Below are 16,813 nucleotides of genomic sequence, written 5' to 3' on the forward strand. Positions count from 1 at the left end.
CTCAAACTACCGTGACTCCTTTCTGACTCTGCTAGCAAAAGAAAAACACATGGCAGAGAATGTACACTGCACTGGCTTTTTGTGCATTTAGGAAATATTAGTGTTAATATTTTATGAGTGAATTGTTTTTCCTTCAGCGTGTCGGCGACTCACAGTGTCAGCAGCAGTCAGGTTAATGCCAAGCCCTCCAGCCCTCGTACTCAGCAGAAAGACAAAGATATCCGTCCTACAGAGGGCAGTGGGGGGGGGGGGGGGGACACAAAATCGAAAGATATCATTTACAACTGTACAGCACAAATAGCCACATACAGTATAGCATGGCAGAAAACGAAGTTACAATGTAAGTTAAGAACCCTTCGTAGAAATGACAACTCAGACTTGGCAGCAAACCTGGGAATGATTCACAATGATATGCTGTAGCCTATTAAAACTCAGAAAGAAGAGAGGCATGTGAAATGAAAGCGTTGCAGAGGACAGCTGTTTCAATAAAGCACATACCCTCTCACCTCCACCCACTACAACAGAGCAACACCGGCGCCTCAGAGCTGCACGCTAATGTAAACCAGAGCATGTGGAATCACATATACGCACACACATATTTGGACGTACACATGTTAAGATTAAACTGTTCACTGATTGCTGCAATATACAAAAAAGGCAGATTTACAGTTAGTTAGGTGTTTGGTTTCATGCGCACACTCGCTTACACACGAACACACTGTAGATCATATTTGTCTTTACCCACCGGCTCTGGAAGTCTGCCACCATGTCTCTGCGCTCAGAAATCTTGGAGGAGCCATCGAGACGCATGTAGGTATGCTTACGGTAAACCATGTATTCCTGGAGAGAAGGGACAAAATAATTAAGAAAACTGGTGAGACAAGTATGTGGTGTTTTACTTAGCCTGCCCTACTTTATTCCTTTGCTCCCAGTTCAGTAGATAAGTAAACTGCTTTAATGAAAAGAAGTGGGTCCAGTCCTGCAGGAAATTCATAAATAACGTTTTTGAATTCATGGATTTGTGCGACCAAACCTTGCTGGATTCCCTTCACTACTGATTTTGAAACCCCACAAACTTGCAGACTCATGAGTTTAAAAAAAAAAAAACTGGAAACTCAAACTGTTTTTCTGAATTTAATAAGGTCTCAAATATGCAGGGTTATTTAAGTATTTCTCTGAAGGGCAGATAAGCCCTGCATGTCTACTTGTCAAGTTCCAAAGGTCAAGAAATACTAATCTTTAAATGTTAGAATTTCTGTCTGACAGCAACTTTCTGTCCAAAATATCAGAATCCCACATTTCTTATGCGCATTTGCTGGAGTAGAAACCTCAATCCCAGCCCAGAGAGACATTGAGAAACACAGAATTTGATATCCTATCCCCCAAATGTCTGCTAAGCTGTTCTGTGTGTTAAGTGTGTGTGTGTTAGGTCTGATGGGAGGGGTGCAACAGTGCAACAGCAGTGATGAGGTGACACGTTGATCTCTCGTTAAGCACTGCCCTGAACCCTCGACCTCCTCGATCACACATGTCCGTGCCCCCTAAGCAATGAACCAGTCACAATTACTGGCACATGTCACAACTCACCTCTCACAATCATTACCAATGATATCAATGATTTGACACTATGTTTTCTGTGACCCACCCAAACCCCTGTCATGACACTCGAGGCCTCCTGCCCTCCTCTTTCTGTGTGTCCGGCTCTGTTGCCAAAAGCCCCATCTGCACTGAGTGAACACTACATTAGGGACCATTAGCCTGGTGCTCGCCAAACTGCTGCTGACCTTGTTGAATTGGGGTTTGATGGCTCGCCAGCAGGATGTTGCAGATATTGTTGCTGTTAGTGAAAGCGTTACACAGCCTTCTTAATCAAAGATTCATCTGCATCAACCTCCAACTGACATGCTTTAAAACTTGTCGAGTCCTGCTGCTGGACTTTCTCCAAGAGCACGGCCACACTGAAATCTATACCTCAAAAGCTGTCAATTTTCTTTCATATTGGGTTTGAGCTGGTGTTAATCATAAGTGACACTGCTGTATTTTTGCAGTTTTTCACTGGTTTACTAATGTGTTCCATTGCAAATGTTATAAAAATCTGGTTATAGGTTCAGGTCAACCTTTAACTGGAAAAATGTTAATCTTGTTCAGCTTATAATGGATCATATTTAGTTAAAAAAATATTTATAGTTGTGATGTCTGACAAACAAACCTGAAATGATGTACGGGAGGAGAGAGGCAAGGGAGAAGACGAATTTGTTTAAAAAGCATGATGAAATTTCCTCTTTCTCTGCTCAAATTGCATTTTTACTTTAAATCTTCAGAGTTGCGATTTGCATGTGCATAAAAACCACCCCTTATAAAAAACAAGAAGTGGCAGCCAGGTTGTTCTCAATTTCCCAATGACAATAATCAGTCCCCAAAGTCAAGAAAGAAGCTCTCAGAAATACATGGTCACATGGTGTATTTATTGCAGTTCTTAGGTTGGGAACACAGTGTGCATGGTCTGTCTGTTCCTAACCCAACAACCGCAAAAAATACTTCTTGAAAAAGAAAAAAGAAAAAAAAAAAAGAACATGAATTGGCACTATAAATACTTTTAGCCAGCGAACAGCGCATATTGCCAACACTATAATAGAAGACTTCATTCGGGCGAAGTTGCAATTCACACCAGTATGTCATAACTGCTTTCAGCGCCATAATACATACCGTACCAACATATTTTACCAGCATGGGAATGGAACAGCTATCACAACTTGTTTGAGTGCTACAATTAACTTAAAGGGGATTTTTATACATCAAAGTCTGTTTACCGATCTCGGGGAGTAATACTGCATATGTAAAAAAAAAATAAAAAAAAATTGTATGAAGCCCTTTGAGGCTCCAGAGGGAACGGCATGAAAGACAAATTACTTCAAGTGATGTCACTCAAAGCAGTGTTAGTTGAGGCTGAAGAGTAAAAGTTTTTTAAAAAGTTCGAAAGAAGTGAGCTTACCAGCTCATCCCTGCTTAAGGCTAGCGGCTCGAGGCTACATTAGCAGCTAGAAGCACAACACACCCAAATCTCAGAATGAACAGCCAGTGGTTGAGTTGCATTGCACATTTTCGAGCCTTTTATTGTGGCCAGCCTAAGGCACACCTGTGCAATACCCATGCTGTCTGATCAGCATCTTGATAAGCCACACTTGTGAGGTGGATGGATTATCTCGGCAAAGGAGAAGTGCTCACTGAACAGATTTTAACAGATTTGTGAACAATATTTGAGAGAAATAGGCCTTTTGTGTAAATAGAGAAAGTCTTAGATCTTTGAGTTCAGCTCATGATGAATGGGGGTAAAAACATACAACATTGCGTTTATAATTTTGTTCAGTGCATAATCGGCATTCTTTGAGAAAAATCCGCTGGCTCCAATACCAAAGAGTCAGTGCGGGCATCCCCACCAGCACTGTAATCTAAGCCGCAGACTTGCAGTACAGTAAAGTGCCATCTAAACAGCCACAGACACACAACTCAAGCAGGGGGGGCAGTGACTTGGCGGTCCTGCTCCACTATCAGCTGCTGCCAGAGAAAGCCAACAATGTTATTTTTATTCAGGCCACCCGGATCTCAACGATCCATCACCCCACGGCGTGATGTCACCAGAAAAACCGGCAGCCGACCGGCGACGAAAACAATGACGCTAATTAGAGATTAGCATCAGCCTCCCCTTTACTCTCTTAGTCACAGTCTCATGTCTAGGAAATCAACTCCATCTGCAGAATTTTTATGCCCAACCAATAAGAAAAATAATATGGGCCAGGAAAACTGAAGCCAGATTGTGAGAATATATGATTTCATTCGTGGATCTCTTTAACCCATTAGTAGAGGAGATGCTGTCACAGCCTCCGATGACTATATGAGATCACTTATACTGTAAACTAGAATTGCTGCCTCCTGGTTGTATGCCTTCGCCAATCAGTCAAGTTTACATCCATGTCTGCATAGACTCATTTATTATATGTAGTGAAGTAGGAATTTAATAAAAGGTTTTTAAGTGTGTTTTATGACGAAACTGGACATTATCACTATATTAAAATGTATGATTACAGTGAATAATTTCCAGGGAGAAACAAGCTGTCTTTACTTGGGGACTATTTTTACAAAGTACAGAGGACTGAGAGAGCTTTATGTGTTTTTGCAGATCATTATGATGTCAGAGTGAAGTTGACCAGTGACCTCGACCTCTGACCATCAAATTCTAGTTCAGTTCATCCTTGAGTCTAAGCGGACGTTTGTGGCAAATTTGAATAAATTTCCTCAAGACGTTCCTGAGATATCGCGTTCACAATAGTGGGACAGACAGAGGGCAGTCAACCCGGAAACATAATGTCTCTCCAGAATCAGAAAGAGTTTTATTGCCAAGTAGAATTTTACACATACGAGGAATTTGCTTTGGTGACAAGGTGCTACACGTAGACAAATGTACAGTTGACATAAATAACAATCTCCATCCACGGCTGTGGGCAGCGTGGAGGTATAAAAAGGCCAAGTAATATTGCCTCATTAGACCAGAAAAATGATACACGACTACAGGTGGGACAGTTGGTGAGAAGAACATTAACACAGGATGACTAGCCTGCATTATCCATCTTGAGCATTCTCGCCACTAGTGTTTTCCTATGGTCTTAAACACAAGGCATTCCCACTGTTTTCCAGACACACAGGAAGACAGTCCTTAACCACCTGGGCTGGGTCCATCTGCCGTCAAAAGATTTGGCTTTGGAAACAGGACCGCACCGTGTGAATGGGTAAGGAATTCCCAATGACTTCATGCCAAAGACTTTTGGCTCCATAGTGATGTTATATTAACAAATATGGAGGCAACAATAGAGTACTGCACCGAGGCTGTAGACACACGACTGCTGGCAGAATTTGCTCTGCGCTATTGTTTTCCTATGGAGAGCGGCCACGCTCAACTACCATTGTCTTCAGTTTTCTGCAGAATATCTTCCTCTTCTAACCCAAAGGGCCCATGCCACTCCCATCTCCCCCTCTCCCCTCCACCTCTACTCTTTGCTCACCCCTTCCAGTCATCCCTCCCATCTGGCTGCCTCCCCTGCAGATGAGACCCCACTAATTAGTCCTGACCTGTTAATTAGCCTTCTAATGAGTGCACTAACGAGGGACAGGCAGGCTGATTAGGAGGTACTGGAGCGCAATACCTCACCAGTGGAAATGAACCAGTTCAACAATTGGCTTGAAACAACATGGATAGGTCTTTTCAGCTAACAACAATCCGTTTTTAAGATTATTCTTGGTAGTTGGTACACATGAGCATTAAATGAATAATTCATTTCAATATAGTTTAGTAAACAAATCAAAATAATGGTAATGTGCAGGTGTGTGTGCGCGTTTATACCTCCAGCAGGTCGATCATGCGGGTCATCTGGGAGTAGATGAGGACTCTGTGTCCCTGTGCCTTCAGCCGACTCAACAGGATATCCAAGGTATGGAGCTTGCCACTTTCCGTGATCAGGCTCTCCTTATCTACAAGAGGAAGAGACAAGTGAAAACCCAAACTACCTGGATTTACTCTCATTCTACACAGTCAGAATGTCCAGCACAATATGTAAAAATGCCTTTTGGGAGGTTGTATCCATATATGTGAGCTTGCACAATATGTCAATTAGGTGAGGGTTACTAAAAAAACCACACCTATATATCACTTATCATTTACCAGAATGGACTTCCTCATGTAACAAAATCAACAACGCATGTAACTCTTTCCCTTATTGTAAATATTTAGTGTGTTCATAATATTATAATGTAACACATCTGCTTTCAGGCAGATAAAGCAGTCCAATCAATTCAGAGGTCATTAACACTTCCCTATTCAATACAGGTCTTCGATAAGACTATATTCTCTAGAATAAAGACACTTTCACCAGAGGGGATAAACCCGGGATCAATCCTCCTAAATCTGTCCCTGATCTGGGGATTGTTTAAATAAAGCGTGTGCCCTTATTGACTGGACTCTCTCCAAATATTTTGATGGTTTGGCAACATTGTTTTTGAAACATTCATGCCAATAAAACCCTTTGAACTGAATTGATAAAGAGAGAGCGAGAGAGAAGAAAAAAAGAAGAGAGAAGTTGGGAGAAACTGATTTACACTCCATGTCACACAATGGCACAAAAGCCGAACAAATAGGGCTCGGCAGTTGTTCTTGGTCACTTAACAGCCAAGCTCACATCAGGTGTCTTCAAATGATTGTCCACAGAGAGCAAATGGGGAGCAATCCGACCCTGGCTCTGCTGTTGAAGTGGTTCCCTCCATGTCCAGCTGATGAGGTATTATCATCATCCGGCACAATGGCAGAAAGAGAAAAGGGCCGGAGGCAGCCATCGACCCAGTGACAGGCACACTACGGTGTTTGACCAAGGGGTCGTGACCCTGTGTGGGGAGAACCTAAGGCCAGGTCCAGGGTCAGGCCAGGGTTACAAGAGAGCCCCAATGGGAGAATCAGGTCCTTCACTCGAGTTGGAAACTTGTTCCCAAGACCTTTTGTGCAGCGAAAACCAGGGATTATAAATATTTCCCAGTCTTATTTCCTTGCTTTGTCAATGTATTGTAACCAACCGCGTTAAAACCACATTCCATTAATCCAAAACACACGGTTAGAAAATTTAAACTGAGGCTGTGATAATACATGCATACGACAACGTCCTGCCACAATATCTGTAAAACCCTGATATGAAGTCGTTGCTTGAAAGACAATCACGTGCGCTTGAGGATCCAGCAAGACTCACAAAACCAACTGGATCTTTCTCTATTTTTAACCAGTAGCATTCTATGCTAATATGCACTCAGGCTGAACCCTGACCTGTGACCCTCTAGTATATCCCCCCCAAAAAGGTCAGGCCCTGTAGAGGTGTTAAAGAGGAACTAATAGAACAGATGAACAAGGGAAACATACTGGGGAGGTATTGGAAAGCTCACCTACAGGTCACTGTGGAGTGGTGTCAACCTGTCAAATATATTCGGCCCTGGTCAAGTGTTGACAGGATGAGTTCTCAGTCAAAGTTATATTCAAGTCTTTAATTTCACTTCTTTAGTTTTCTTGCAAATAGATGGTGTATTAGGGCAAAGTTTATGTGCATTTCACTATTGTTGTCATTCCTTGTTACATTCTCCATCCATCCATCGTCAACCGCTTATCCTGTGTACAGGGTCGCGGGGGTTACATTCTCCAAGTCAGTCAAAAATTTTTGGAAACTCCACAAAGCAAGATGAAGCAAAGGGTACAAGATATTAAGAAAGAGAAGGGGAAAGGAACAAAGGATAATAATACAGAAATAGCAAGAGACAATAAACTAAATCTAAAGCAGATCCAACTTAACTCTAGATTTACAGGAAGGTAGGCAGTTGTTTTACATTGCTGTGGCTCCAATCGGTGCATACCAAGAGACCAGCGCACCGCAATCCCTGAGATACACAAACACTGTATCCTGCCATCAAAGGCCTGTAATTGGCCTTGGCGTCAAGAAAGTAGATGAATTGAAAAGTTAAAGGAAGAGAGAGTGAGACATGCAGAGGATTAGACATGTGCAGAAAAGAAAAAAAGGTCTAGACAGAGAGGGACAGACGGAGAGTGAGGGGGGTCTGTGGTGGCTCCGGCTACAGTGAGGCGGTATTAGCATGGTGGCGGCGGCGGTGATGTTGTGGTTAAGATGAGACGGGGCCTCCTGACCGCAGGTGCCAGTCTAACCAGGGCCGCTGCTCAGTCAAGGGCACACACATCAGCGCTGCGGGTCACACTGCCAACCAACCAGATGCAAACCACCACTTGGCAAAGATATAAGTTAATATTGCTCAACCGCTGCCACCAATCTGTTTCTGTTTAGCAGATTATATTTAAGCCTCTGGACTCCAATGTCATGTTTGAAGATGGGTCAAAGCCTCTATGTGAGTATTTGTTAATGGCCAAAGAGGACTAAACCTGGTATGTATTTAAACTAATTCTTGACAGGCTTAAACTGTAAATCTGAAAATCCCATATTAAGCAGTTGGATACTATTATTTTCCTATGAAGAGACATGTCACTCAGGGTAATCCTTTTGTTTATGCCTGGATTATAAATGTGACCATTAATAGGCGAACTGCTCTGCTCCTTCAGAAAGCCACCTTCTGATATTTGACTACACTGATATCTCCTACATTTGTAATCGTTGTGTACTAGTTGAGCCATCAGATTTTAGTGATCTAATAGTGCCCTCAGCTCGACATCAACATTCGAAACTCAGTGGCATTCAACCTACAGAGAAATGACAATGTACAAAATAATATGCTAAATAATCAAAGGAAAGCAGGGAAACTGACGTCCAACAGAAATGAGGCTATTTGGCTATTTGAAAAAAGAACTACCCCTGCAACTATCCAAACTCCCTAAAGCCCAGCAATGTGGCTTGCAGACGGAGGTGGCCGAGTTCAAAACATTTAGTGTGCTTACATAAAATCCCTATTTCTAAATATCGCAGCCATACCCTATAAAGCCTGGCCAAGAAAATGAATAATTGCGATTTGGGAGGGCTTTGGTGGTCTGTCTCATTCCAACATAACACTTATGGCTTACATTATAAGCTACATGTGGCTGAAGTGAAATGTATGACCATAGGTCATAAATGTGAGCAAAGTGGATGTAGTAACCATGTATGTAACATGAATTGTGAAGGGCTTAGAGGGATTCAAATAGATATGTCCATATATCTAACTCGTGTGGTGCTTTAAATGAACGAGCCTTCAAGATTGGTTCAATTAAAATTCAGTCAAAAATAGTTTTCATAGTAACAGGATCATATACAGTATATGGTAACTGGCTGATGGAAAAACAAAAAGGAGCCTCAGATCACCTCACACTAAAACCAAACAGCAGGACATTTGGGATGACAAATTTCTTACTGAATACACGTGTGGCAAAATGAAAATCTGGTTTAAAATGCACTGAAATGGACACAAAACAACTTTCTAATTGTGGACTGAAGAGGACAAGGACTGTGTTAAGACCACACCCCAAAACACAAGCAAATCCCATGTGGTGTCACACCACTCTGCCGTTGCTATGGATACACATATCAAGCTTCACCACCTGCCCTGCCCCCCCTTTCATAGCCCCCCCTAAATCCAATCCAGTCTAACAGCGGTATTCACCCAGCCAGCTTCACCCTCCCCATCCTCGTATCCTTACCTCCTGCTGGCGGATTAGGCTGCACTCCCCTGTCCCTTCTCTCTCCCCCCCTTTCTACCACATCCACTGCACCCTCCCTTCCCTCCCTCTTCTACTACTACTACAAACTCTCTCTACCGCTCCCGTTCCCCCCTACACACCCTCTCTCCCTCCCCCTAGTGCCTGTCCCCCAACGGTGTAATCCAATCCCTGTAGGGCCAGAGCCAGGGGCCTGACACGGTCCTGACCCAATTAGAGGCCTGCTGCCAGCTAATTAACCCCGGCCCAACCCTGGTGCCTGGCGCCTGATACTCCCAAACCAACTACGGCGCTAATTTCATTAATATGCCGCTACAATCTTCTGTCCTGTCCCCTTCCCCTCTGCTGCTGCTGTTGCCAAAGCCAAAGCCAAGAGCGGAGCCGCCCTAACCAGAGAGGGAGGCGGGCAAGATGCGATCAAAAAAAAGGAGATGAACAGCAGTGAGATTGCAGAATGAAAAAAAACAAAACCCCAGGAGCTGATGAAAGAAGATTGATGGATGGTTATGTGAGAAAGAGAGACAGATGGGGGGCCACAGACTAGGTCGAATCAACGATCGAACCGAGCATCAGCCCCTCACTGTATAATGATACATTATACTGTGCAATCAATAAGTCAATGGGCAACACTTGTTCAGCACTGCTGATGATGGAAATATTAGCCCGACACTACTTTGCTGCTTTTGCATGTATTGACAAAAATCAGACTCAAACTTAATTTTCTCTCGCAGCCGCAGCGTCAGTACAGCTAAGAGCCAGATGCCAGCGGGAGGTTATGGAAGCTGGGAGTGAAAGTGACTGACAGAAAAACAGGAGATTTTAGCTTCCTGTTAGGGCTTGCTGAGGTTTTACAGACGCTACCCCAAAATCTGTCGGCACCTAGAACAGTATCTCCACTCTGAAGCAAAGCCAAACGCCAAACATGCATTCCCGAAAGCCCAAAAATCTGTCTGCGTGACTATTTCATAACAGAAAGTGAGTGATGATCTGCGTGTGTGTATATAAAACATGTTTGCAAATACATCACTGTCTGACATGCGAGAAGAGCACTTCTCTTGGTTCTCTAGGAGTCGTTAAGCAGAGGAAGAGACAGACAGTCTGATGAGGACTCAGGGTTTCATAAGGGGGGACCTCACCACACCACAACAGCCCACTGTGAACTCTGTCATTAAGATAGATTATTGCTAGCTCCCCCTGGCCAGCACTGACTCAACACACACCACAGATGAAAGTGAGCTGGGTAAGGCACAGAGTGAGCTTGATACTACTTGCCTTCCATATTTAAAGATCCCGTTGTAGAGGTAGAACGTGGCAAATGTCTCCCCCTTCAGTCTACTTTGGGATTTAAGTTTCTTAGATATCAGTGAACAAGCCTTTTCCTTCTTGTGGAGACATTAATTGGGACTATGAAATCAAAATCTCTCTGTCCCTTTACACACTTGGCTGAATGCTTTGGGGTTTTTTTTCTTTCTGCTGGAAAAAACAAACAAACAAAAAATTCTGCGGATGGTTACTGGTGCCAGTTTAATGCAGATTGAGGGGGGCAGAGTCAGACGGTGATGTGGTGAGGCTGGCCGTCTGTGTTGTTTTGTGCCGATCTATCAGGGGGCTGGGGGAAGCTTCCTGCCATTTTGCTGGAGAGCTGAGTTTCTTTGAAGGACAGGAAGGCAGAACTGCATTTCCCACAGGCTGATGTGGACTGCTGGGCCAGACATGACTGGTCTCTCTCCCTCTTATACTCTGATTGATTCACAAGTCCTTTCTCGTCTCCACATATCTACACTCACGCAGCAGTCACAGTCAATTCCCAGCTCCCGATAAAGCTAGAAAAAGAGTCAGGAGTCTGCGCTACAGTGAGAAGGCCGTGATTTTGTCCAATGGTTCCTTCTAATTACTGAAAGCAACACAGGGGCCACACAGAGACAGCAAGCACGGGTTATTTCGGTGTCACACTGGAATGTTCTGCAAATGGGCCTACAGCACGCAAGTTCAAAACTATTCCCTTTCAAACCGATTCTTGACCTGACGCGTAACATCTCGCAGCATATGTGCAGTTTCTGGAAAGTGAAAGAGAGGCGACCGCAGAACTGGAGCAATGAAGCAAACAAGAATGGAATGTCTCTCCAAATACAGTTTACAAAAACAAACAAAAAAACTATTCTCCTGTTGCGTCCTGGGGGCTCAGACCATATTACTGCATGTTCATGGCTGACTATACCCTGCATGGATTTTGCTTTCTCTGTAATCTCCACTGATGGGGTGTCAGAAAGGTGCAGCAGGATCAGGTCATCATCAATACTGATGTTATTAACAGAGTAGATAAACTTTCCTACGGGGAAATTAACAGTAACATCAAAAAACTAAAAAAAATCTGAGCTCCAAGACATTACAGCCTCAATTGTTTTTTCCTCTTCTATGGCCTGATTCCTAATAAGCCCTCTGATTAGATCCCTCAGTCGATATCAGTGGGCAGCCGTACTCACGCCATGGCGCTCAAAACAAACAGTTATTCAGCTCTGCCATTTGTTCTGAAAGGTGTGGGGCTGGGAGCGCAGAGGAGAGGGAGGGTGGGAAACTTCAGCTGAGCTACTGTACATATCTGGGCCTTGATGTGGCAACAATGTGTTCAGCGGAGGACGGGTGCCGGCGCGTTGGGTCACTTCCTTCCTACTGAGGCTGAGAAAGAAGTGGGAGACCAGACGGACTGAGAGGCTGTGGCCAGATACTGATTTCAGATCAGCGCGCTGTCCACTAGCAGGAGAGACGGAGGTGAAGCTTGTCCTCGGGCCTGTGTGTGAATAAAAGGCAACACCGCCGAGCGTGGGAGAGTGTGTGCGGAGAGGTGAGAGACACCTCACGCCCTGTGTGAGCGCTGCACAGTTCCCTGAACGGACCCGAATGGCGCGCGCGCGCGCACACACACACACGGACCATCTATTAGTGTTACCTAACTAAGCACTTGAACAATGACCAGTAGCTAAACTTCCTCGCTTTGTCTGCCTGCGTATAACTTCACAAGAACTTTCAGACTGTTCTCACACTGACACACAAATACTTGTTTTGTTTCTCACTTTTACACACAAACACTCTCACATGTACTATGTATACACAGATGGGTAGAAGAGGAAAATAAATTGAGAATTACAATATTGTTTCTCCCGTGAGAAGAGTTTCTACAGAATTTAAAAGATTTTATATCATGTTAAGTGAAAGAGGTGATGGTAAATGCATTACAATATCAAGTCACAGTGTGTCTTACAGTAAGTAAGGGTTATCAAATATGTATACGCGTCCATTTTCTCTGCCAGGAACCTCTGTTACTGCACAAAACAAAAAGAGAGCAGTCATCATAATCCCTGACAGAGACAGTTTATCATAGGTAGAGGGGCTTAGCAGGTCAGTGAGAAGGGAAGTGTTGTCTGTAAAACTCTAATGACCTCTCTCACCCTGGACATCCATCAGTCAGCTGAACCCTGGCAGTGAATCAGCTCCCACTCTGCTCCAGCTGACCCTTAACTTAAAAAAAGCCAAGCTCTTCTGATAAAGTGCTTGTAAGCACACGTACACACACTCACACCCCTGTATTCACACCTTTGTGGAAATAGCATGTATGTGTTTATGTGAGTGAACTTCTGCAGAAGCCCTTTATCTCAGCAGTTCCATTAGATTGTGAGGGATTGGCTGCCTGGCAGGCAGACAGGCAGTGACAGAGGAGGTTGATGCCCGGCTGATCCCGGACTGGCCTCTGTAGATTCTCCCACGGGCCCCTTGTTCACCCTTCAGGCAAAAAGTCACCCATTCGATAAATCTATCATTTAATTATGACTCGAATAGATTAAGCTAAAGCAAACTATGGGTTACTATTACTGAAGTCATGGGCTTTTTTGTTAAAAATGTCATCTGTATTTTTGAAACATAGTCCACTTAGTTCTAGCAAGCGTGACCGTCTTTTCCCACGGTGATGCATACTGCGGCTGTCCTGATACTTATTCACCACTGGACGCTCATTAATGTGTTACCCTTGAGCAACGTAGCATGAGGTTAGCCAGTGTGAGCAGCAGAGCTGCACACCTGACCGAGTGTAACAACAACACTACAAGGAGGAAAACATAAAGTTCTTACCAGGTATTTGTATGAAGGACCATCCATGTCGTGGGTAGAGAGCCATCACACCCCCAGGGCACTGTGGGTGGAACGCATTGGCTCTCATACACCAGTCCGAGGCAAGTTCAGGGGAGCCGTAGAGGAAACACTGTTTGAAGACTGTGCCCCCTCCACTGCACGTTACCCGCCACTCGTACTCCGCACTTCGATCGTCACAATAACACTCCATGGGAACTGCTGTCACCTGGGAAACCACAAAGAAAGACGTGCTTTTCTACATTTGAAACAAAAGACAATATCGCATGGTGGAGAGAAGTACAACTTTACGATAATGTGTTACAAGTATGTTTTTGTTGTTCAAAACATTTGCTTTTGTTTACTTATTACAAATTTACCACCTAGAGATCTAAACTAGAGGGAAGACCACTGCAGGAAGCCTGTTTTCACTGAATCAGCAGGTTCTGTGTGTATATTTTTGTGTGTTTGTGTTTGTATGTATAGGAGGATGGCAAGAGGAAGCTTAACAACTGTTGGGCAACTTGAGCAAAAAGCCCTTTTTTAGACACTGTGTTTGTTTTAAACACAGCTGGAATCGGCAGCGGTCACCCCAACCACACACACACTTCACAGATAAGAAGTGCTCATTGTTGAAAGGCTACAAAGGCAACATGCACAGGGCTTCCCTCTTCCCTTTCCACGACCACCCAAATGCTTGTCTGTTGTACACGGGACAACACACACACACACACACACACCACAACAACACTGTCCACAAGAACACATAGGACTCCAAGAGTGCCTTTATTGGGCCACTTGCTCTCTCTCTCTCTCTCTCTCTCACACACACACACACACACACCTTGGGTGTGGCAGCCAGCAGGAACTTGGGTGGCGGTGTAGGCTGGCAGGGTCGCAGCGAGTAGGTGGCAGAATTTCGACTGTGGATCATCACGTCTGTGTGTCCCATCATGCCAGGCCTGAGGGCTGTGAACACCAGGTCCTGAAACACACATACAAAATCTACATTAATCTCATGCTTCACTGAGGCCAAAATGTCACAAATACAGTGATGATATCTGAGAAGTAAAATGTAATAAATTGCTACTAATTTCAAATACATAAAAACTGATGTTGCACCTCCTGATCTTCAAAATTAGAGAAAATATAAATAAAAATAAGAAGCAAGAATAAAAGGCTGCAAAACAGAGGTAAAAAAATTTTAAACCTACAGAGGTTACTGAGTGCAGTGCTCATGTTTTTTTTATAAACTGCATTGGCAATATATTTAAGTTTCATTGGTTACATGCCTGAAACGTTATATAAAATTCTGCTGAATGCTTAAAATGCTTATGTAAAACATATGATTATGCAGCTTATATGATTTTAGATGTCACGGGATAAACTGCGTGTCTGATCATGTAATCTTTTCTGCAAAGACCTTTTGGGCGAGCCATACATTATACATACATCTGAAGCAAAGTTTAAAGCTGAAGATATGACGATGAATAATTACAGTATAATGCAGTTGTGGGCGTTAAAGGATATAAAAGTCATATGTATATTACTGTGTGACACTGCAAAAACGGAGGATACACAGTGCCATCTAATGGCAGTGTTTATAAAATGACATATTTTCTAGCCAGGTTCAGGTCATCTAAATTACTCTACTGCAGTGGATTTAAAGACCAAAACATGCTTCTTGACTACAGAAATACACCAGTGCAGATACTGGCTGCTGAAGCCAATGCATGACAAAAAAGGCTTGTATTTTAGTGAAGCAATTACAGTTTTTACCACTTTAAACAAATATGGTACTCAGTGAGAGAAAAATAGATTTAATTTTTAATGTGAGTTTTTGTGTGTGAATTGTTCCTGAAAGACAATTGACCAGATTGTTATAATAGATATAATAAACAAGTACAGTAAGTATATATCATAAAACATATGGCTGATATGTGTGCTTCATATTGTGATGGACAGCGTGAGAAACTGACAGGTAGGGACAGAGAGCCCATTTGAAGCAGTGCCTCAAAGCTATGCGAGTAAAACATGTTAGGGAGGTATTCAGAGTAGGGGTGGGCCGCATCTGACACGGCCCTAAAATAATATCACGATATTTCAGGGTATTTCTGCAATAATGATATTCTTCACAATATGACAAAACAAATTGAAAATATTTTTCATTTAGAACTCACAATTAGTTATATATTGTATATTGCCTTCTTTTGTTGTTACATTGTTCTAGCTCTTCTTACATTATCATAAAATGTATTTTTTTTAATCATATTAAAAAGTATACTGATATATTGGGAATGACATGATATGGCACACGCCTAATTCAGAGTTGCCAGGTTGTCTCAATCCTTCAAGAGGAGGAAAGCTGAAAGCAACACTGACCACACTGTCAAGTACACAGCCGGGGATAGATGAACAACAAGAGAGGAGAGGCACATAGCTTCAAAAGAAAAATGGGGAGCTGAAGGAAATCGGCATAAACTGGCTGAGTGAGAAATTTCTAGAAGCTCAAGTGGGCGTCTGGGGTCAGCGTGGTCACAGAGTATACGTACAACATTAGCTCTCCAGGTGTCTCTCTCTCATATTTCAACTTGCCTCTTATATTTTTCTGCTCTTTCGATCCTAAAGCCGCTCTGGGGGGAACCGAAGATGCTTGGCAGCTGAATGAGTGAGTATGATGAGGCCAAGAGAGGAAGAGGAGGATGGAATTACCCCAACAGCATTTTCTCCTAAGTGTTTTCCTCCCAGCATGTTTAGTTATATATGGTAGAGGATGGTTCTGGTATACATATCTGCCGATGGGTAACACTGGGTGAAATATTTGATGAGATGTGTGTTTAATGCATTTTTTTGAGGTGGTCTATATATCTGAACTGGTACCTATGCTTTCTACTGTCTCTTCCCCACTAACACTTGGTTTTCCATTTTGCCAAATAATACAAAAAGGAAGGAAGAAATGTGGGCTATGGAAATATGTGTTGTTTCAGTGTAACTGCGGTTCTCAACTGCAGAATCCAACATATATGAAAGCATCTGAGTGCAGCTGAAACTAACTGCTGTGTGCTACATTTACAACAGACAAATATTACAGACTGCTAAACTACCGGCATAGTTTTATGGAACCAAAAAAAAAGTCATTTCCAAATCATGTCCACAAACCAGCAGCAACATATCGGTGCTGTATGAGCTAACTGACGGCGCACTAACTCCCAACTCCTGTCACCACCATCATTGTCCTCAGATTTCCTGTAAGCATTAGAGCCTTTGAGATGCTGAAGGAATGGCGGTCAGCAAATCTGTTTCCATCTCTCACCATAAAATTAACAAATAGGAGTTCCATATCGACGTGAACAAGTAACTGTGCCTTGATAAATTTGCAGATGATGCGTACCTGTTCTGGAGGTTGGCAGATTGGCTTTTAGTCTCCTTTAAATCAAAGACTCCTAAATTTTTATC

General features: G+C 43.1%; 1 protein-coding gene across 5 annotated transcripts in view; it reads right to left on the reverse strand.

Moving 5' to 3' along the window:
- ino80 (INO80 complex ATPase subunit) overlaps nucleotides 1-16,813 on the reverse strand; it is a 37,737-nt gene that overhangs the window by 8,670 nt on the left and 12,254 nt on the right. For all 5 annotated transcript variants that reach the window (XM_038727770.1, XM_038727768.1, XM_038727771.1 and 2 more), the window contains 5 exons: nucleotides 14,202-14,342; nucleotides 13,361-13,586; nucleotides 5,396-5,523; nucleotides 746-840; nucleotides 154-226 (listed from right to left, as the gene is read on the reverse strand). In XM_038727770.1, coding sequence (XP_038583698.1) covers nucleotides 154-226; nucleotides 746-840; nucleotides 5,396-5,523; nucleotides 13,361-13,586; nucleotides 14,202-14,342 — 663 coding nt within the window. The remainder of the gene's footprint in view (nucleotides 1-153; nucleotides 227-745; nucleotides 841-5,395; nucleotides 5,524-13,360; nucleotides 13,587-14,201; nucleotides 14,343-16,813) is intronic.

Source organism: Micropterus salmoides, unplaced genomic scaffold, assembly GCF_014851395.1.
Source record: "Micropterus salmoides isolate LMB-PRFRI ecotype aquatic unplaced genomic scaffold, ASM1485139v1 Ms_hic_scaffold_18, whole genome shotgun sequence".
Lineage (NCBI taxonomy): Eukaryota > Metazoa > Chordata > Actinopteri > Centrarchiformes > Centrarchidae > Micropterus > Micropterus salmoides.